At 53.0% G+C, this 24,069-nt stretch overlaps 1 protein-coding gene across 1 annotated transcript in view; it reads right to left on the bottom strand.

Annotated features, from left to right (window-relative positions):
* LOC133341429 (prospero homeobox protein 1-like) overlaps positions 1–18,795 on the bottom strand; it is a 61,976-nt gene extending 43,181 nt beyond the window's left edge. The window contains exons 1-2 of the mRNA XM_061550051.1: positions 18,611–18,795; positions 5,662–7,977 (exon numbers count right to left, since the gene is read on the bottom strand). Of these exons, the coding sequence (XP_061406035.1) occupies positions 5,662–7,892 (2,231 nt within the window). The 5' untranslated portion in view covers positions 7,893–7,977; positions 18,611–18,795. The remainder of the gene's footprint in view (positions 1–5,661; positions 7,978–18,610) is intronic.
* Between the last annotated feature and the right edge of the window lie 5,274 nt (positions 18,796–24,069).

Here is a 24,069-nt window from a genome sequence, read left to right as displayed (position 1 = left end):
CAAACCAGACCTTCAAATAGCTACGGTTTCCCTCTAAGATCTATTGAAAATTATTTCTTTCTCTCCACCAGCCCCCCCTCCCACGTCCCCCCCCCCCCCACACTTTTAGAAATCTGTCTCCCGCACTATTCTGATGCTTCAGACTATGCCCATGGCAATATATTTCCTTTAAAGATCACAACATCAAAGGGGTCCCCAGAAGAATATGGAGGAAACCGCAAATGCCAACCATCTGCTTTTTTTTTCAGATGTCTCTTTCTTTGGGAAAAACAATAGCAGCGCGCGGGATCCTCAAGGTGCACAAGATACAGTCTCCTGAACGCGAGCGCGGCAAAGACAATTACATCACCGTGGTTCCGAGATGCCAGAGAAAATTAACGCTCCGGGTTTTTGGAAAAATGCAAGAATTTCGAGAGATCACTGGGCGCAGCGCAGCAGTCAAGACGACGGTGAAAGTTTCCGTCCACCGCCGAGCGGCATAAATGGGTAACCGCCGCAGTGAGTCGACTGGCAGTGGGGCAAAGTGTGGGTGGACTCCCACCTCTTCTGAGACATCTGGAAAGAGCAGCAGGCCAAACGCCCTCCAGCGTCGGGCTCCCGATGAGATCTTCCGCCCAGCGGTAGTGGCGTGGTCGGGCAATAGCAGGGGCCGCGCTTTTGCCTGCCGTTTGGATTTACGTCGCTCAAGCGAATCCAACTAAGATGTACAGGTTACCAGAGCGGTATCGCCCGGCCGTTGGCCCACGGGCATTGTTTTCTCTCTCACACACACGAGCGCGTGGCTTCGGCAGAGCGAGAATTTTACGACGGAGATTTTAACCGAATTAAATCCTGACGGATCTCGACAGGGCAACTCTCTCTCAATGCCGCCACTCTCCGCTCCCATCACTTGCCCTTTAGCTGCCCGAAAGCGGTGGGTGACCTAATTCCCGCGGCACAATTAATCTTATATTACACCCATAAACCACACGCAAAAGGACTTCCCGGCGGCTAGTAACGCTCGCAAAGGGGAGACGCGTCTTTTTTTATTTCTGATCGCAAACTTTCTCGTGAGTCACCCCCGCAATTTAAACTCCAGACGAAAAAGGGAAACTCCCCCAACCCCACCTCCCACGATATTATCTTGGGATTAATGACACTGGCAAAACACCGCAACCGGCTTATTTTTTTCTACAATTTGACAGAAGTTGAAGTCGCACCCCCCGACCCATCAAGCTCGCGAAATCCACTCCCGATCGCGCCAAGCGGCCGCGAGCAAAAGACTGCGCGTGGATCTCGTGCCGCGTGGACCTCGTGCCAGCGGCACCCCCCCCCCCCCCCCGGCGGGGTCGATGCCAGACCGTGCCGCGCGCCGTTGGCCAACGCACTTGTGCCGTTGCGCGCAACTCTTTGTCATCCCCGTCGGATTTACACAACAACGTAAATGATTAATAAACTGCGCCGCAGCTATGTGGGCAGATAGAATGTGAACAGAAAGCAAAGAACAACCCGCCATCCCCCCACATAGCCTCGAACAGACTGGTGGGTCGAGTGCCGTTCGCGAGCGCCTACCAAAGTGTGGGTCAGCACCACGCCCGGCCGCCTTTGTCTCCTCAGCGCTGATGTTTACAACACCACAGCAGGTGGCTCATTTGAGACCGAGTCGATCTCGGGGACAGCCTGGACCAGGTCAAGTATGTCCCACTGGTGTTGTATGTACGCACGATGTTGAATTTGTGTCGCACCGTATGTTGACAACCATGGTAATCGGAGGCGCGTAATTGGTCACGAGCGGCAATCAAACTCGAGAGCGTGCAGGTTCCAAGCGCAGTGCGACAACCAGCGATGATGTTTGGATTGTATCCTGGTGTAACCACACATGGGTTGTTAGCGAGCGCCTATTGAGGCCTGCTTAAGAGGAACACCGTACCTCGCATACGCAGCCCTCTTCATAGCCCTCCCCCCCCCCCCCCATTGCTGATTAATTTAAATTATATCAGATACTAATTTTAGGCTGAGTCACCCGAGGGCACACCCAGGCGGCAGATAACAATCACCCGATTTGATTGCTCAAAGACAGGCCACCGAGATCCTAACGCAGTATGCTACAGATGCGCATACATACGTACACACACACACACAGACATGATACGTATTGCTTCTGTACACGTGTACACTCGCACGCGTACAATATAGTGTTTAAATGGGGCACACAAATGCGTAAAAAGCACACAGCGTTTGTGCACGATGCAAATAATTCATCGGCATTTCCTGAAGAAGTGCATTGTGGTAAATAGATCATGGTCAAAATAAAAAAAAATATTGACAAACTCTCTATGTCATGAACATTAAGAGTGAAATAAGAATACCGAATATCGTGTAAACACACACACAAGCTACACAGACACACTGATATACGGCATTTATACAAACAAAAACATATCATGCATACAGACAGAAAAAACACATTGAAAAACCACATGTAATTAACAGAAACATACACAAGCAGGCTATACAAAATACACGGCTTGTAGCAGATTTCACACATCATGCACACACACATACAACAGATACACAACACATGTTATGTACACCCAGGCTACACATATGGCAATACAACATGTCGTATCCAACACATAGCAATAACTGAAAATCATGAACAAATATTCTGAAAACAGACACACATAAAGTACACACTCTGTATACACAAAATCACAAAAACACAAAGTGCCGTATGCACAAGAAACCGCACAAACAGAATCACAGCTCAAATACTACATAGGTTATGAAGACAAAGTTCCCCCCCACATAGCCTCAACAGACTGTTGGGGCAAGTGCTGTTAGCGAGTAGCACCTATGAAGACCAGCACAGCACACGAGGGAGTGGGTGGCCAACACCACGCTCGGCCGCCTTTGTCTCCCCAGTGGCGATGTTTACACATCGCACCAGGTACTCATTTGAGGCCAAGTTAACCTCAGGGAGGCCCAGGACCGGTTCAGATAATCGACACTGGTGTTGGCCGTGAGCGGGAATCGCGAACTCGGGGCATCGACGTTCCTGGCACAGCACGGCGAACCGCTTGCTTCACAGCTACCAACACAGAATCGACTCGGTTCAATTCCAGCAGCCGCCCTGGTTAATACTGCGATGGTGCGGTATTAGTTTAATACATAGTAGAGCTTTTGCAACCAATGTTATCCACAACAGGTTATTTTTTGGGGTTAGATCGCGTAAATATGAATGTGTCACGTAAGCCAAACGTGCCAACCAGTAACTAGTTCAGCACACCGGTGTGGTGGAGAGTAAACCCACAACAATTACCATTCGAGTAAAACGTTTTTGCCGTTAATTACAACAAGCCTCATCAGGCTACAGACAGAATATCCTGGCATTAACCAGAGGGAATACTTCCACGCGTCTCTTCCGTTTCCTGGCGGCACTGGATTCCGTATTTGGCAAATTATGAAATTGAAACGGGAAAAAAATAATTATTCTAATTATTATTGGGATTGCACACACAGAGAGCAGCAAACTAATTCCATGGGTCACTCTTGCAAAGGAGACTCATCCTGGCCTCTCGAGTGCTCCCCTGGTTTAAACAACAGAAAGCTACGAGAGTTAAAACTCAACACACGTGCAATGTGCACGGAGACCTCATGGGACCTCCCTTGCCAGGATCAAAATATAAGAATAAGTTTTACCCTTTCTGGCAATAAAACAGTTTGTGTTAAGATGTTAGGACACAAAACTGAACCCTTTTGCAATGAACCATGTCACTGCATTAACCACATATACTTGTGGTGAACATGCAAACAAAAACCATGCTTCTGGTAGTATATGCATCTGGTGTGGACAAATCAGTTTCAAAGACAATACAGCATATACCACCAGAACATGTTTTTGTTTGCACGATCACCACAAGTATATGTGGTTAATGCCGACATGATTCCTTAAAAAAAGTTTTCAGTTTGGTGTTTTAATATGTTCACACCTGTTTTATTGCTGGAAAGGGTAAAACATTTTCTTATTTGCACCAAGACTCGACACGCGTGTCATGTATACGAACAGCAGAAAGTGAGAGTTGTAATACACACGATGGGGGATTAATGAACACGACTCCGACCAGAGGATCAGTCCTCACCATCATGGCTTTGCCCTGCACGTGACATCACCCTACTTTGCGTGCAACTCACACATCCTTGCTTTAGAATTAAACGAATTATTTAGTGATGATGATGCTGCTGCTATATTGGCAGTGGTGCACAAACGCAATTAACTAAAAACCCCACACACACGCGCTCGTCAACAACACTGCCACCTTACGAGGAAAACCGACGCCGGCCTACCTTCATAAAGCACTCACCAACTAACAATTGAAGACGCGATATTTTAGACAATCGCGGCAAAGACAAAGATCCCTCGTATAGCATGTAACAGACTGTTGGGGCAGGTGCCGTTAGCGAGCACCTATAAAGGCCGGAGTGTCAAACGCAGTCGGTGGGAGGCCAGCACCACGCCCGGCCACATTTGAGGCCGAGTCGACCTAGGGGAGACCAGTTCAGATAATCGTCACTGGTTTTGGCCGTGAGCGGGAATTGAACTCGGGTCGCCGGGTTCGTAGTGCAGGAGCGCTAACCGCTGCACTCCCGCTCCCCACAACCACAGCACCCACAGAACCACTTACACGTCACATACAGACGCGCAAACCCATTGTGTACACACACATGACACTGTCAACATGGAAACACATACGTGTCATGTACACACAGAGCCTGCGACGATACACACATATTGCATGCCATATCCGCACACACAAACCCATTACATGTACACGCAACTGAAACACAGAATCAAGTCGCATACACATACATACATACATGCACGCACACACACATAATTTCCAGCACTTTGCACGCCAAGAGGCTATACACAGGGAATCACAAAATGTCACACACACACGCCATCAACACACACACACACACCTGTGCTTCATCTTCATCCACACACACACACATGTGCACATCATCAACACACACACACACACTTGTGCTTCATCTTCATCAACACACACACACACGTGCACATCATCAACACACACACACACACTTGTGCTGCATCTTCATCAACACACACACACACACGTGCACATCATCAACACACACGCCATCAACACACACACGTGCACATCAGCAACACACACACACACACCTGTGCTTCATCTTCATCAACACACACACACACACGTGCACATCATCAACACACACACGTGCACATCAGCAACACACACGCCATCAACACACACACACGTGCACATCAGCAACACACACACACGCCATCAACACACACGCCATCAACACACACACACACACCTGTGCTTCATCTTCATCAACACACACACACACACACGTGCACATCAGCAACACACACACACACACACGCCATCAACACACACGCCATCAACACACACACACGTGCACATCAGCAACACACACACACACACACGCCATCAACACACACACACACGTGCACATCATTAACACACGCCATCAACACACACACACGTGCACATCAGCAACACACACGCCATCAACACACACACGTGCACATCATCAACACAAACAGACCGGTAAGCCTCGACGCTCTAGGCATCGTCAGCAAGCATCGCCAAATCCAAGGATATGGTGGTGGCCGAGTAGGGCGACACGTCTGCCGAGTCCGACTGCTCCCCGCACTCCGACTTGACCATGGCGAGCGACAGCGCGTCTCCCGACGCGGTGGTCAGCACCGGCGACGGCGCGTTATTCTGCCCGTGCGACATCAGCAGCTGCTGCTGGTGATGATGATGATGCTGCTGCTGCTGATGATGCTGCTGCAGCTGCTGCTGATGATGATGATGGTGCTGCTGGTGATGATGATGGTAGCCGCGTAGCCGCCCGCCCCCCAGGTGGCTCTCCCGCGACAGCCCCTCCACCAGCTCCAGGGGCGGCGAGTCGAGCTTGGACGTCGCAAACGAGGGCGGCGGAGGCTGCGGCGGCGGCGGCGCGCCTCCCGGCCCGACGCGGTCGAGTCCACCGGCCAGCGTGTAGGCCAGGATGGGCAGGCTCAGCCCCGGGTGGTGGTGGTGGTGCAGGGGGAAGCCCGGCGGCAGGTGGTGCAGCGGCGACGCTCCCGGGTAGCCGTGCCCGCCGTGGTGGATCGCCGGGGATGGCAGCCGCTCGCCGCGGTGCTGCTGGTGCTGCTGCTGCTGCTGGTGCTGGTGGTGGTGGTACGCGACGACGGTCGAGGGACGCTCTGGCGACAGCTTGCGCACCACCAGCGAGAGGGCCTCCGTCTGGTCCACGTCGTCGTCGTCGTCGTCGTCGTCGTCGTCGTGCCGCTGAGAGCCGGCGCGGGCGGGCGGCGGGAGCCCCGGGCGGGCGCCGGCCACCGTGTTGGCGTCGCTCAGCCGCTGCAGCAGGCCACGGCGCTCGAGGAAGCCGGGGGGCTCGTTGCCGTTGGCGGCGACGGCTCCGGGGCCGGCGGAGGTCTCGACCGGCGTTTTGAGCGGCGCGCAGCTCTGCGGGCCGGCGAGCTCTCCGACGCCGGCGGCGGGCTGCTTGGGCGCGAACATGTGCACCACCGTGTCCACGACCTGCGACACCGAGTTGGTGAGCTTCTTCTTCAGCGTCTCGGCGAACTCCTTGCCGTCCTCCAGCTGCCAGCCCCGGCCGCCGCCGCCGGCGCCACCCTCGGGCACGTGCCCCTTGCCGGCCTCGCCGGGCCCCTTGCGGTCGCTCTCGCGCACGACACCCTGCACGGGCACCAGCGTGCGAGTGCGGTTGAGCTGCCCGCCGGCGTGGCACGTGGTGTCCACCGAGAAGCGGCGCGCCGACTCGCACACGTCCGACGACACGCCCTCGTCGGACGTGTCCACGTCGCCGTTCTCCTCCTCCTCCTCCTCATTGTCCGACTCGCTGCTGTGGTTGTACACCTGCAGGAAGCGCTCCTGCAGGTGCCGCAGCTGCTTCTGAAGCTGCTCCAGCTGCTGTTTCAGCCGCCGGCGCTCTTCCAGCTTTTGCTGCTGTTGGGCCTGCTCAAGCTGCTGCTGCTGCTGCTGAACCTGCTGCTGCTGAGGCAGCCTCTGCTTGCGCTTATTCTCCCGCTGCTGTCCATCGTGCGGGCTCAGCTGCCCCGAGGCCTCCTCCTCATCCTGCTCCATCGACGAGACGCCACCCCCGGCCGCGTCGCCCGCCCCGACCTCCCACTCTTGGGGGGGCTGCCGTGCGGCCCCCGCCACGTCCCGGTCCCTGAGCGCGGCGCCGGGCGACACGCTGATGCCGCGGATGATGTTCTCCACGCGCGCCCTCTTCACCTGGTGCAGCCTCTCGTCGTACGTGCGGCTGCCCGGCTCCGCGAAGGCCCCCGGCGGCTGGGCCCCGTGGGCCGGTGGGGAGCGGTCTCTGTCCGAGGGGGACGCGCAAGGTGGGGGGGACGACGACGACGGGACCGGCCGTCGCGCAAAATCGTCGGCCCCGGCGAACGCCGCGTCCGCCCTCCTCTCGGCCGCCCCTCCATCGCCGTTGCCGCCGTCACCGTTCTCGACTCCGACGGCCCGGCGAGCGGCCGCCGCCGCCTTCAGGTGCGCCAGGTGGGCCCCGTACGCCGAGCAGTCATCGTGGAAGTGCCGCCCTCCGCGGCCGTCCCCGCGCAGAAGCGTGCGCAGCACGGCCGAGCTCTCCGCGTCGACGTCCCTCTCGGCCACCCCGGGCGGGAGCGGCACCGCGGCCAGGGGCGCCGGCGCGGAGGCCCCGGCGGTGTCGCCGACCGCCGCGTTCATCATCATCATGGCGGTGGCGGTGGCGGCCGCCGCGAGCTGCAGGCGCCGCCGCTTGGTCCTCCTGGCGTGCGGGAGCGCGCGCGCCGGGCCGCGCATCTCACGTGCGCCGAGCCGCGCTCAGCCGCTCCGGCGCGGCGCTGGAGCCAGCGAGCATTACCCGGCACCGCGGAGATGAAGCGTCCTGCAGGGGTGAGGGCGGGGGGGGGATCCAAATGGGGAAGAAAAGACGAGTGGGGAGAGATAGAGGACATGGTTAGAGAGAATGTGAGTTGGTAGGGAGCATATCGAAGGTGCTACCAGCTGTGTCACTGGCATCATCAGGGTTTCGTTGCAGCAGAAGCTGTCAGGGGCTGAGTTCGAGGGGTGGTGGGGTTCGGGGGTTCAGGGGATTTGGGGACCCAAAAAGTATCCCGTGTGAAATTAAGTTCTGAAGAATCGTCGTAATCATAGGCAGCGTATTATCATCATTACCATCGTCGCCGCCGTTATCATTATCGTATTATTCACGCCACTACTCTTGTTCATCAAAACAATAACAGCATCATTGTTGCCATTATTGTAACTCTGTTCTGTCGCCATACCTTTATCGGGCTACAAGGTGAATGTAACTTGTACATTAATAATTGTACACGTGCACCCCTCTTAAAGGGACACGTACATGTGGAGGACTTAAAGGGACACGCGACAATAAAAAACAAACAGCTCGGATTATATAGGTTAAGAGGCCAGTGTTTACCCACGAGTTTTAAAGCGTCGTTCATTAAAACAATAAAAGGCTTTAAAAATCATGGTGGTTAGGAGCACGACCGTGGGGGTACATAAAATAAACGCAACTTTTTATTTAACCAGGTAAAGCCCACTGAGCTTTATAGCTAGCTCTCTTTTCAGAAGCGACCTGGCCACAAATGATGGCTCAACGTGAAGAGGAAATATAGAACTGCCAAATACTCTAAACGCATTCTGATTCTGAATGTGGAAGGGAAAAAAATCCACGCGACCACGGGGTTGAGAGACACCGCAAACTTGAAATATTCAGCAGGCATTGTCAGGATCCGGATCGAACCGACGACCTCCTGTATACCGGGCGAGGTAGTTAACATCTCCTAGCCACCGTGGCGCTCACAAAGTCGGCTTTTAAACCCCGTGCCGAGGAACACTGGGACGACGTCACTGGAGTCCCATAGCGATGCTCCAAAGCCGAACTACGGGCACACTCTCTAAGTGTGAATTGAAGACAAAATCATTTCGTGGTTTATGCCTATAAAGTTGCAAATGACAAACTATTGTTTCTTTAATAATACGTTTTTTTTTACATTAAACTTGCAGCCACTCATGTTATACATCCGCCGCCCCCCGTACCCCACACGGGCATCAAATCACTCATCCAGCAGTGGATTGACCAAGGGCTAAATACTTATACTCGGCAGTCGCCTGCATTACGGTACTAACAATGAGAAAGTTGAACAAGAATAGCTGGATGGGGTGGGGGGGGTCAATTGTCATTACGCTTAGGAAATGAAAACAATGTATTCATAAACCAGGCCCAAATAACACACAGAGACAAAGATCCCCCGTGTAGTCTTAACAGACTGTTGGGGTAAGTGCTGTTAGTGAGCACCTATTAAGGCCGGCACGGCACACGCGGTGAGTGGGTGGCCAGCACCACGCCCGGCCGCCTTTGTTACCCTAGTGGCGATGTTTACGCACCACACGAGGTAGTCATGTTGAGTCCTGTGTCGACCTAGGGGAGGCCCAGGACCGGTTCAGATAATCGTCACCTGTTGTTAGCCGTGGTTGGTAGCGCAACGCACGAACCGCTACCACCATTGCCCAAATAACACACGCGTGCGTGAGCGGGTAATCATTTCAGCGTGCGATGATGATGATGATACCATCACACACTCGGACATAGCGCTGAGGACACGAGGTGATAGGAGGGAGATGATGGATGGAGGAACCCAGTGGGGGGGTGGGGGGATTTATGGGTTATGGGGGGGGGTGATTCGGTTGTCAGACACAGACCATCCGAAGCCTGGCCCCCCACTCTCCCCTCCTGTCATTCCGAAGTCTATTTACATCTATACGCTGTTGTACTCGTGCCGTGTGTCCAGGCTATTAACGACAGACCCCCCCCCCCCCCCGATTTGATTTGCTCTGCGGGATTATTGTTGTGCGATCAAGCGGAGACGTAGCGGGTAGCGCGTTGCACGACGAAACCGGCGAGCTGAGAGTTCGATTCTCGGTCACGGCTGACATCAGTGACGAGTGGTATCTGAGCCGCACTGACCTGCGCGGTGAAGTATGGTCAAACGAGCCACCATGGCCGACGGAGCAAGATGGATGGAGCATTTACTCAGCAGTGAATTGGTAATGGCATGCAACTTATTCATTCCTCTTTTACGCACATCTTTAAGACGTGTGTTATGCCGTCAGTTTATGCTGTGCGTATGATTCACTATAAACCGGATTTAATTTGGTCTATTAGCGTTATAGAGTGGGGAGCGGTGGCGCAACAGTTAGCCCCCCTTCGCCACAAACCCTTCACAAATGAGATCGACTGCCAGCCACTTATACCATCAGAGGCAATTATATATAATCTGAACCATTCCCGGGCCTCGCCTGGGTCGACTCGGCCCTAAATGCATATCTGTTGCGATGTGCAAACACCAGCATTGGAGAGACACGTGCAGCAGGCGGGCGTGGCACAAGTCACTCGCACGCCAACGCGCGCAGGCCTTAATTGGTTCTCGTTAACAGCACTTGTCCCAACAGTATCCGAAGGCTACACGGGGGAACTTTGTCTTTGGTATGTGTAACAGTGGCTGAGAACTGGTTGCGAGGATGTATTTGTCACTGGATCATCAGAGTCAGCGACTCTCTTCATCCTACAGTCGGATCGGAGAGTTCCTTGCTTCGGGATGGCCCGGGAGTTTAACTCATCCCCTTGTACGCTCGGGCTGAACGATTAATCGATTTCAAATCGAAATCGCAATTTAAAACAATGCGATTAGCAAATCGGAAAGGCTGCGATTTTTTCGATTTGAAAAGTCTTGTTACTTTCTTATTAGAATTGTTTATTTTTATTATTATAACTTTATTTATTTAACTTAACAATTGTTTTATGTTTGATTGTTCTATTTCAATTAAAACATTTTAATAAATACATGTTGGAAGCAATTTATACATTTTAAGTTCACATCCTTACATTAGAATATATAGAGCAGTTTATATTTTGATGGTATCATGGTGGTGATGCTCCATGACATATTCTTGGGTCCTTCGGTAAAGTCACATAGAAAGATAGAAAATTAATAGATCACGACATTTCGATCGCAACACAAGCAACCGTCATCAGGTGACACAAACACAGCAGGAAAACTGCTGACGTCAGCTGACATCAGCTGACTCCTGCTGTGTTTGTTTCACCCGATGACGGTTGTTTGTGTTGCGATCGAAACGTCATCATCTATCAATTTTCCATCTGCGTGACTTTACCGAAAGAACCAAAGAGTATGGATTACTGCAGTCACAAAAGCTTCAAATCAAGATTCACGTAGATAGGTTCAAAGGAAATAACAAAAAAATTACAAACAAATATTTTTTGTTATTTTCTTTGAACCTATCTACGTGACTTTACCGAAAGACCGAAGAATATGAATTCCTGCAGTCACGAAAGCTTTAAGTTAAGCTCCATCACATGTTTTAAATCTATTACACAGTGAATATTGAACTGAAGCTTGACTTTAAAATGTTATCGCAAATCAAATCGCAATGTCAGAAAAATCGCAATTAGATATTTTTCCCCGAATCGTTCAGCCATATTGAACGCTCTCTGCTGCCTCCGAACAACGCCCACTGACCATTCTAACCAATATAACGAACTTACAATCAGGTTTACTCTGGCGGACAAATGATTCACGCAATCTCTGCTCTCCTCGCAATGGCCGGAAAGTCACCTGCTAAAATATAATGTTTCCTTTCAGAGCAATGCTGTTGACGAAGATGGTGAGATTTCACTGGGACGAATGGGGTCAACCTCTCAGCCTGCGTCTAGATCACACCCGAGTCTGCGCGACACTGGGAAGCCGAGCTGGCGACGAGTGCTGACGAACGCCGGGTATTGTACCAAGTGCTGTCGTAAGAGGCTTGCGCTATAAAGTGCCCGACACATGGCAGTACAAGCAATGGAGCCTTAAATCTATCCAGAGCGAATCCTAACGACTCAAATGAAGCAAGGACCCTCTTTGAAAAAGAGTTCCGAAACTTTGCGAGGCTTTCCCCGGTAAAGAAAAACGGGTAACCACCACCATAATGATTTGACCAGCGTGGTGATGCGTGGTCAAATGACTCCCACGACCCGCTGAGTCGACCTTATTGTCGACCTGTTTGGGGAATCTATCGAGGGGTTCCATGAATATAATCCCCGTGTAGACTTCAAGAGGCTTTTCGTGCCATTCACGAGCACGATATGATGGTATGGCCAGCACCACACCCGACCGTCTTTATCACTCCATCACTGACGTTTACCAATCGCACCAGCGTAGATTTCTTTTTAAAGTGCCGAGTCGATCTTCGGCCCAGAGCCGGTTCAAATAATCGTCACCGGCGTTGGCCATGAGCGGGAATCGAACTTGCTAACCGCTACAACTACCATATCCTGTATATCACACCGACAAGACAGAGATCCCCTGTACAGCCTTAACAGACTGTAGGGGCAAGTGTTGTTAGCGAGCACCTGTAAAGGCCAGCACGGCACACGAGGGGGTGGGTGGCCAACACCACGCCCAACCGCCTTTGTCTCCCTAGTGGCGATGTTTACACATCGCACCAGGTAATCATTTGAGGCCGAGTCGACCTAGGGGAGGCCCAGGACCGGTCATTGGTGTTGGCCGTGAGCGGGAATCGAACTCGAGTGGCCAGGTTAATAGCGCAGCGCACTAACCGCTACAAAGACAAAGATCCCCCGTGTAGCCTTGACAGACTGTAGGGGCAAGTGCTGTTAGCGAGCACCTATGAAGGCCGCAACGGTACACGAGGGGGTGGGTGGCCAGCACCACGCCCGACCGCCTTTGTCTCCCTAGTGGCGATGTTTACACACCACACCAGGTACTCATTTCAGGCTGAGTCGACCTAGGGGAGGCCCAGGACCGGTTCAGATAATCGTCACTGGTGTTGGCCGTGAGCGGGAATCGAACCCGGGTCGCCAGGTTCATAGCGCAGCGCGCTAACCGCTACACCACCGCTCCCACAGACACACAAACATCGCTAAGATGCCGTTCACACGGGCGGGGCGGAACGGGGTGGGGGGGGTCGAGGAGGAGGGGGGAGCGCAGTGGTGGTGGTGGTTGGTGGCGATGGCGTTAAGGTGCTTTGACAGGCGATTGTGCCTGCGCAGCCGTCTGCTAATCTGCCGCACTTTCTGCTTCATGCAAACGGAAGGGGAAACACAAAGAGGGTGCTAGTTTAGGTGGTGGGGGGCGGGGGGGGCGCCGTGTGAGAGGGGTTGGTGGTAGATGGGGGGGATTCAGAGCCACACAACGATAGAGCCCCGGGTGTTACGCGGCTCGTTACGAGACTTAACTCTCCTCCACGCCCGCCCAGCAGCCCCGTAATTAAATCAATGGACGGAGGCGCCCGCTTTTTGTGTGTGTGTGTGGTGAGTCGACGCGTCGCTTCACCCGGCGGGCTCGGCCTCGGCTTACGCACGGGGCATCCAGAGCGCTGATGCTGGAAAATTGCTCGTAATCACCCACGTCACTCATCTGGCCTCGTTAAAGCCATCACCCACCGCGTGAGTTGGTGGGGGGGGTGGTGGTGGTGGTGGGTGGGTGGGGGTAGAGAGAGAAAACACACCCGGTTATTACCAGATCCATTCCCTCATCATCTTGCATGACAGGGCGTGGTGGTGAGTGGGGGGTGGTGGCGAGATGGGGTGGAAGCTACAACATTTGGGGATATTTCAGACAGCTACCGGATTAACGCATTAGCAAACGAAAGCAGTGTTGTGTGGCCCCAGTGTCATGCAGCCGGTGCGTCGTGCTGTGTACGTACGTGCGCGCGTGTGTGTGTGTGCGTTTTATAATTTAGTCTAAGCTTTCAATTCCTGTCTTTTTTTGAAAACGTAAATGCCTCTGACACATAATAATAATAAGAGGAACCGCCTTCAACTTAGCCCCACCGCCGCCTCCTAAAGAGGTCATTTTTAGCGCCGATTAGAACGAATTTTCGTGCGCGATTTTTTTTGGAAGGGGGTTTTTCCACTCATTCCGACAATGGGGATGTAAAATAAAAACACGGTCACTCTCCCTCCACGGTGGCGTTACACTTCTTCGTTTGACATTGGCCTGCCCGTGTGACGCAGCTGCGGCGTGGTTTTGAAAGGCGAGAATCGATCCGACTTGTCGATAATTTCATCAAAGCCAGTGGAGCCCGTTTTTGTTTTACGACGATATCTTACGTCGCATTTTACGCGCTGCCGATTTTACACGTTCCCAATTTTACGCGTTCATTATAGCCACGCGCACGCATACACACACCACACGCATCCGCTGCTTAGCCTACATAGACAGTTCTTGCAAGCCCATAAGAGGTTGTTGTTTTAGCCCCCCAAAAACCTATATTATGGATGATATTGGTCGCGAAAGCCGACGTGTTAAACTGTTCTTGCAAGCGTTGCTAGCGAGCACCTATTAAGTCATAAAAGCAAGTCCCTCGTTTACGACAATATCTTAACCTCGTACTTTTACACACTGCCTCGTCTGTTTACACAATAATCACCCTCCTCCTCATCACCACATATACAACCACAACGATCCTTCAACAGAATTTTGGGGACGAGTGCTCGCCAGCGAGCACCTATTAAGGCTGGTACAGCCACTACGAATGGGTGTTGTGGCAAACACCACGGCCGGCCACCGTTGTCTCCCCAGTTCCAGACACTCTCATCACAAGGTGAAGTCGACTTGGAAGCGGGGAGGCCCACCCCAGCACTCGCCACCGATGTCAGCCGTGACCGGGGATCGAGATCAGGTCCCCGCGGTTCGTAGCGCGGCGCGCAGACCCCTACACCCCCCCCCCTCCCCCGTTCACACAAAGACTTTCTAGACTGTTGGGGGACAAAATCGCACTAAAAAAGGGTGGTTGGTGGTGGTGGGTAATACCCACAACCCGGTCACCGTTGTCTTCCCAGTACTGATGATGTTCACACCGCGCCAGGGTGCTCATTAAAAGGTTGAGTCGACCTCGGCAGGGGGTGGGGGGGGGCTGGCAGGAACGGGTTCAGGTGATCACTCGCCAACGATGTTGCCCGTGATCGCAACTCCAACTCGCGTGGACACTAGCGCTCCCCACCATAGACACTAGCGCTCCCCACCATAGACACTAGCGCTCCCCACCATAGACACTAGTGCTCCCCACCATATACACTAGCGCTCCCCACCATCTCCCCACCATAGACACTTGCCCCAACAGCACGATGAAGGCTATCGGGGGGATCTTTGTACCCCCCCCCCCCCAACCATTGCATTTACAGATACATACAACGATACATTACACACAAGTCTAAGATTAATATCCTACTATAGCCTTCACAGACTGTTTGGGCAAGTGCCGTTAACGAGCACCTATGAAGGCTGGAACGATACACGAGGTGGTGGGTGGTGAGCCCCGCGCCCGACCGCCTTTGTCTCCCCACCGCACCAGCTACTCATGTCGAGGCCGAGTCGACCTATGGGTGGCCCAGGACAGGTTCAGATAATCGCCAATGCTGTTGTGCCGTGAGCGAGCATCGAACTCGTGTCACCAAGTTCGTTGCGTTGCGCGCTTACCGCTCCTCGACCTCTCCCCCCACATGCACACTCGCATAAACAATTGCGCATGAACGCGTTTACACAGACACTCGCATATAACCGCACAGACACACTCCCCATTACGCACACGGGCACACATACATAATACACACACAGGCGCACAAATACAAAGACACGTTACACAACAAAGACAAAGATCCCCCGTACAGCCCACACGGGCTGTCCGTGCAAGCTAGCGTGCAAAAGACAAAGATCCCCCATATAGCCTTGAACAGAGTGTTGGGGCAAGTGCTGTTCGCGAGTTGCAGCACCCCATAAAGGCCGGCACGCCACGCGAGCTACTGCTCGTTTAAGGCTGAGTCGACCTAGGCGAGGGCCCACGACCGGTTCAAATATCCGCCCCACACGATTTGGCACGAGCGGGAATTAAACTCGGGGTCGCCGGGTTTCCAGCGCGATGGGCTTCCGACACAACCGCTCCACTAAATATTAGACACGAAGCAGGTTCTGGTAGTTCTGTGAGCGATCACAAATACACAACGCACACAAAACACAAACACCGCACAGTAACGTACAAAGACACGTGCATAATGACATACAAAGACACATCATAATGACAAACACCCCCCCCCCCCCGACACGCGTGTAGCCTACACAGGGTTGGTCGCAAGTTGCTGTTCGCCAGCACCGATATGAAGGCCGGCACCGATATGAAGGCCGGCAAGGACACACCGAGTGGGTGGCCAACGCCACGCCCGGCCGCCTTTGTCTCCCCAGTGTCGATGTTTACACATCGCACAAAATGCTCAATGCACACAAGACAAAGATCCCCCGCGTAGCTTTGACAGACTGTTGGGGCAAGTGCTGTTAGCGAGGAGTACCTATGAAGGTCGGAACGGCACACGTGGTGGGGGATGGGTGGCCAACACCACACCCGGCCGCCTTTGTCTCTCCAGTGGCGATGTGTTTTTCACACACCGCACCAGGTACTCGTTTGAGGCTTGAGTCGACCAGGGGAGGCGCATGACGAGTAGCGGGGATCGAACTCGGGTCGCCGGGGTTCGGAGCGGTCAGCGCGCTAATCGCTGCACCACCGCTCCTCACACAAACACAAGATAAAGATCCCCCGTGTAGCCTTTAACGGACTATTGTTGGGGCAAGTTCTCGTAGCGGCGGTAACGGCGCACGAGGGGTCGGGTGGCCTGCACCACGCCCGACCGCTTTTGTATCCCCAGTGGCGATGTTTACGCACCGCACCAGGTACTCATTTGACGCCGAGTCGACCTAGGGGAGGCCAAGGACCGGTTCAGATAATCGTAACCGGGTGTTGGTCGTGAGCGGGAATCGAACCCCGCGTCGCCGGGTTCGTAGCGCAGCGGCGCTAACCGCTCCACTACCGCTCCCCACATACACACAGAGACACTCACACACAGACACACTCTCACACAGACACACACAAACACACTCACACACACAGACACACAGACACACTCTCACACATACAGACACACTCTCACACACACAGACACACTCTCACACACACAGACACACTCACACACAGACACACTCACACACACTCACACACAGACACACACAGACACACACACACACTCTCACACACACACAGACACACAGACACACAGACACACACACACAGACACACAGACACACTCTCACACACACAGACACACACACACAGACACACACAGACACACACACACAGACACACACAGACACACACAGACACTCACACACAGACACACACTCACACACAGAGACACAGGACACACTCACACACAGACACACACTCACACACAGACACACACTCACACACAGACACACACTCACACACAGACACACACAGACACACACTCACACACAGACAAAGATCCCCCGTATAGCCTTAAAAGACTGTTGAGCAAGTGCTGTTAGCGAGCATCTATGAAGGCACAGACACACACTCACACACAGACACATTCACACACAGAGACACACAGAGACACTCACACACAGAGAAACTCACACACAGACACACACTCACAGACACTCAGACACACTCACACACAGAGACACACGAACACTCACACACAGAGACACTCACACACATACACGTGTAGAAAGCTGCACGCAAAGTATACCTGGGGTACACGCGGAGCCGTAGCGCATTAACGGCGCGGCGTGTAATTTACAGCTGTTGATGTCGCCGTATCCGAAGCTCATCGCAACAACAACAACAACAACATCAAAAAGCCGCCTCTCATTTATGAGTCACCAGTTTATGTCCGAGAGCACTATGGTAATAATTGGTGCGCGCGGAGCACAAATTGCGCCATAAACTCAAAGACAAGCGGCGCCCTTGGTGGAAACTCCACCGCGTGCGAAGGGGGGGGGGGGGGTAAGGGGGGGGGGGGTAAGGGAGGGGGTGTGCTGGGAGAGGAAGCCGATGGCAGGTGCAAGCAGCCTTCGTTCGTTCCCCTCCGCCGTTCTTCATTGATTTCCATCCATCGTTCATCTTTAACAATCCCTCCCTCATCATTCATTATTCATTGACCGCAGCATCCCCCAACCGCCCCCACCGCACGATCATTCCTTCCTTCCCTCCATCATTAATTGTTTTTATATCCCTTCATCCTCAATCCGTCCATCCTACCATTCCTTCTATCATCCATCACCTCCATAATTCATTCGCTCCGATGTGCCCCCCCCCCCTTCATCATTCAATTCTTCCATATTTCAATTGCACTCATCATTCATTCCGTCCATCACCATCGTCCACATCCCCAAGACTTTAAATATCATCGTCAAACGCTTACGCCGGTGCGGCGACCTTTAACAACACCACTGCCACCGACACCACAACAACAACAACAGCCGTTCGTTTTGTTTTTTGTTCCCCTTGTTTTGTTTAAAGGGAAACACAACAACAGCATCAGAACCATACGCGAGACATCGCGCGCGGCCCGCCATGGAGTTAACGAGTCCCGGCGAGTGACTCCTCCCCCTTACCTCCTCAGCTCGCCGCCAAACAAGAAGTGAGAGTGGAGGAGGAGGAGGATGATGATGAAGCGGAGGAGCAGGAGGAGGAGGAGGAAGAAGAAGAGTCTCCGAACGGCCGCTTGTGAAGTGCGATTCGCGCTCTCACTATCCGTGCCGTCCGCTCTCCGCAGCGCTCAGGGAGACGCGACCCAGCTCACGGCTCTTCAAGCAAGAAAAAAAATAAAGGATCCTCCCTCCCTCCCTCTTAGCTCCCCCTTACCTCCCACCCAACCCCACCTTCCCTCCCTCCCCCCTACTCCCACCCCCCTACTCCCACCCCGAGTCCCCCTTATCCCACACCCCCCCCCCCTTGCGCTCCTCCCACCACTACTACTGCTGATGCCACCGCCACCGCCACGCACCCGTCCCACACATCCACCCAACCTCCTCTCTGCTCTCCGCCCCAGCTCCGCCCTACCCAGACAGGCGAGCAGCAAAGATCTCCTCCCCGCAGACGTCGGGATGAAGGGACATGGGGGAGCAGGGGGGGGCGCTGGAGGGATGGAGGAGGAGGAGGAGGGAGGAGGCGTCACGGGGCGTCGCTTCCCCGAGCCAATGGGAGCGGCGAGGCGGACCCCGAGCGCCGTGGCCCCCAGGGGCCAGGGACGACCGGGTAGGAAGAGGAGAGGAGGTCAGGGTGGTGGTGGTGGTGGCGAGGGTGGAGGATGGGGGTGGATGGATGGGGTGGGGAGTGCGTGGGGGGGGGTTGGAGATGTAGGGGAGGGAGCACCAGCACGGGGACCCGAAACTCGAGCAGACGTGTACCGGGAGGAGATGGAGCAGCAGAACGGGACGGAACGGGTTCAGGAGTTGGCGGGGAGGGAGTGGGGACCCAGACTCAAACCAAGAAGTTTGTGGGTCGGATTAGGTCGGGCCCACAAAGCTCCCGTGTACAGTGGCGCGTTGCGACAGCGAGAGGGGGAGCAGGGGAGAGGGGAGCGAGAGAGTGGGGAGAGAGAGAGAGGGGGGAGAGAGAGGAGCTTGTTTTACAACTCAATAAATCGGGCAGCCGATAACCACATTATGCAGCGTGCGTGATGAATGCGCTCGGCGCTCTCCGATCCTAAAGGCGGCGCGCATTACGCGCAGCGTGCGCGCTGTCTTTGCAGCAACTTTGTTGTGGCCGCAGAGATTATGGATAGCGTCAACCACAATCGTGTCTCTATCATCATCACCGCCGCCGTCGTCCGAATGTTTTCGCCGTACGACGCGTCACAATACAGATCCGTGCGTCTCCACCACCACCACCACTGTCATCCTCATCGCCACTGTCTTGGGGTTGTAACGTGACATCTGCAAACGTGTTCGTGCGGTTCTGCGTCGATACGCGGTGTTGCGAATGTGCGCAGTGTCAAGACAACGGTCATCATCGGCACCATCATCGCGGGCAGCAGCTGTCATCTCACGCCTTACTCGCACCCGCGTTGCTTCCACCTGGCGCTCACTCGGCCTCAACCTCGCACCACCGATCCTGCACCCACCCTTGCACCCATCTCCTTCCGACAATCCCACCTGCACCTTTGTTGAACCCAACTCCCTCCCACCGAACACCCACACTTTAACCCACTCCACTTCACTCGCTTTCAGCTGGATCCCACTCACTCCCACCTGATTCCACATATCTCCCACACCCACCCTGCTTCCACCTCCCTCCCACTCACGCCTACCTGATCCCACCTCCCTCTCACTTTCACCTGATCCCACCTCCCACTAACTCCCACCTCCCTTCTACTCCCACCCTGCTCCCACCTCACTCCCACTCTGCTTCCACCTCCCACTCGCTCCCACCTGATCCCACCTTGGTCCCTCATCCCTCCCACCCGCGACTCCACCCTTCCTCGCACGCCCTGCGAACACTTAACTCACGCACCTCGCACTCGCCTGGCTCCCACAGCGCTCCAAGGTCGTGCCACCATCCCCCGAGCCCCACCCTGGCTCCCACCTCCCCGTGCCACCCGTGCACCCACCTCAACTTCCCGTCTCGCAGAGCGAACCGCGTGTCGAGCCGCACTCTCCCCGCGCGTCGCGGCGCTTTGGATGGCTGCGAAACTCGATGCTGGGGGGCGGGCGGGCGGGGGGAACACAGTAATATAATTATTTTTAAGTAGAAATATTATTAAAATATCAACGGCGCGACGTCGTCCCATAAAGGAGGCCATAACCCGAGAGCGACTGTGCAAAGTTCAAATGCAAATAAATGAATCGATAGCGTGCATTTTATATATCGTTCGCCGCGCTTGGATTCACATCGAGAGGCAGAAAAACACAGACGGTTAAAGGATAAACGATCGCGATCATCATTACGGTTGGCCCTGCCGCTGCCTGTGACGACGAATGGGGTTCGCAAGAAGTCGCAAACAAAACGCCTCGCGAGAGACGCGAAGAGCAAAGTTCCCTCCCCGGCAGTCGATCTCCACCGCAACAACTGCTGAACCACGACCCCCTGAACCGCATCCAGTGCACAAACCACGGCAGCAACAGGCGCGAATACTCCGCGACGTCTACGACGACGATGATGATGATGATGCACAAATGGAAGGTTGAAAACTCAGTTGTGCGGAGACTGCGGTCACCACCCAGACAAGAGCCGCGTCACGTGTAACGGAGACATCACAATGGCCGATCCACGCGTAGGAAGGAGTGGGGCCTCATGACATTGGCGATACGGCGCAATAGTCGGGCTTAACCACCTGGATGTAAAATGACACAAGTGATGATGACCGATGGACAAGAATAATGACGAATTCTAGATTTAAAGCTTTCTCACTTGATACAGCTATCGTGCTGTGACTGTTCCACCTGAAAACGGAGGCTTGTGTTGCTTCCGAAACGTCGTAATTTTTATTTTATTTTACTTTTATTAATTTTATTTTTTTACCTACGTGACTTTACCGAAAAAACCTAAGAATATGAATAATAATGACGGAGTGGCAGCCACGGAATGGAACGCGTCCGAGAGAAGTGGTCTACCCGGGAAGATTTGTGATCTGATTGCCTCTCGAATCTGAAACAACAATCCGTATTGAGTCTATCTGTGCGGAGCTTTGAATGTCTCCCGCTCGAATGCGTCGGTGGGTTGTCTCCGGGATTCCCCGGTTATCATCCCACGCGAATCGAAGCCACGCGTAAAATGGAATTGGCCAAACCTCCCATGCAAGGTTGCAAGGCCCTCTTGAAATAAGGCATTGGGACTCACTGGGGTTGTGCTGGGTGAGTAATTGACCCCGAGAAAGTCCCAGTGTGAACAGTGGACGAACGCGTGAATCTTGGAGTCACCTCGCACGTGTTTCTTTTTTAAATCCTTTATATTAAGTTCACTTGCGTGCTTGCTTGCGCGCTTACGACCGTGCAAATCTTTCGGTCGTTTTTTAACCCACTTCCCGTGATCCAATCGAGCTGACATTTTGCACACAGACTCGTTGTGCGTGACAATTTATTTTCGTGAAATTTTTTTTTCCAAAATTTTCAACATTTTAGGAATTTTTTTTTATATTTAATTACCAATTGCTTAATGGTGGCAGGCAATCATCTGACTCATAGGTGGCAGCCATCTCAAGCCAGAGGACGAGAGTACTCTAGCCGCCACGCATATAAAGGATTTATAGTGAAAAACTTTGTTTTTACGGGTTACTTTTTTTTATAACGCACTCGTCGGCATCCGTTGAACGTTTCTTTAAAGCCCCAGCCGCCTCTGTCCACCCAGCAGCATACATGGATGCACCACAGTTAGCCAGTAGATCAGCGGGTCGCTTGTGGGTGGGGTAAAGCCTGGCTACTCTCAGCTCTTCCAAGACGTTTCAACGTCGTGGAAGAGCAGGAATAATACCACCGTCTACCAGAGGGGTGGTCTCCAGAGCTCCCTCTAAGTCGAGTTCTTCCGCCAGCAGTGGAGTGAGCAAGCAGTTGCAAGGGCTGCACCTTTACTTTCACTTGTGTATCCATTTACACGATAGTCAGAGTGCTTGAGGGGGGGAAAAAACTTCGTGTAATGAGTCTCGCCCTCCTAAATACATATTATCTTAACGCTTGATTTTTAATTAACCGGAGATGCACTTTACACCGTAGGGGACTTGAGAAAACCGCGACATTTTAAGAAAGTTAACAAATTAACCCGCAGATGTAAGTTAGAAAACGGGCAGCTTTTCCATCAAATGAAATCTAGCACCAATGTAACTCCTTGCCGGACGTAGGCCAAAATCCTCCTTAGAGAGGCTCTCTGGAGCTTCCTCACGGAGAGGTTACTGTCCACCAGCAGTGGCGTGAGGGAGCAATTGCAGGGCTGCGCCTTTCGCGATTTTTTTCCTGACAGACATAAAAGGAATGTTGGGACTCATAAATCTCATCTACCAATCTCATATCTATTTATCTACCGAATGTGTCATCCTTCAGCATAGGAGTACAGTACAACAATGGACTTGTTTTGCCGAACTTGCCTTCCGCTGCCCAACCACGTACATGACAGGCACGTACATGATGGGGTTACATGGACCTAGCCGCAGTGGCACAAAGTAGTAAATAAAGTATATATTTAAATAAAATGCTAATCGCAGAAGGAGAGAAGCCGCGTGCTCTCGCGCAGCTCGGCGGAAACAAACAGCGCGCGAGAGAAAGTCCTTGACCAAGCCAAACTCTTTGTTTGTCAAAGGCTCTGCGAGTTCTGCTGAGTTTGGCGCACGGGGGTGGCTTGTCCTCTCTATGGACAGACGGCCCCGATGTTTCGGCGCTGCGACCACTGACAAAAGAACAACCACACACAAAAAACAGACACAATGAAAAGAGAGGCCCTGGCGAAATCGGTAGGTATGCATGGGGTCAGCGTTGAATTCATGGCGCGCTAATGAAACTAAACTATAATATATTTCCTCTTCTTGGTTCTTTCGGTAAAGTCACGTAGAATGGAAATAATAAAATAATACAAATAAACATAATAAAATTATTCTCACGACGTTTCGGCCACAACGCAAGCAGCCGTCCTCAGGTGGAGAACAGGTCTGTCGAGAAGACAGTCTGAATGACAAGCCCCAGGCTTGGAGCGACTATTTAAGCTGGGATGGAGGGGCGAAGAGCGCCTTGACAGACCTGTTCTCCACCTGAGGACGGCTGCTTGCGTTGTGGCCGAAACGTCGTGAGAATGATTTTATTATGTTTTATTTTTATTATTTTATTATTTCCATTCTACGTGACTTTACCGAAAGAACCAAGAAGATGAATCCCTGCAGTCACGAAAGCTTTAAATCGAAATATAATATATTTATTTTATTTTAGCAGGTAAGGCCCCAACTGAGCTATGCAGCGCTTTCTCAGAAGCAACCTGGTTATCACACATGGATAGCTCAACGAAAGTGGCTCGTCGTCGTGTGGGAATTTATCGCAGCCAAACACTCGAAACGCATGATGATGTTGATTCTAAATGTCGAGGGGAGAAAAAT

Source organism: Lethenteron reissneri, chromosome 11 (genome assembly GCF_015708825.2).
Source record: "Lethenteron reissneri isolate LAM-NWPU_2019-01 chromosome 11, ASM1570882v1, whole genome shotgun sequence".
In the NCBI taxonomy this organism is placed as follows: Eukaryota; Metazoa; Chordata; class Hyperoartia; order Petromyzontiformes; family Petromyzontidae; genus Lethenteron; species Lethenteron reissneri.
This window is presented reverse-complemented; position numbering and strand designations above follow the sequence as displayed.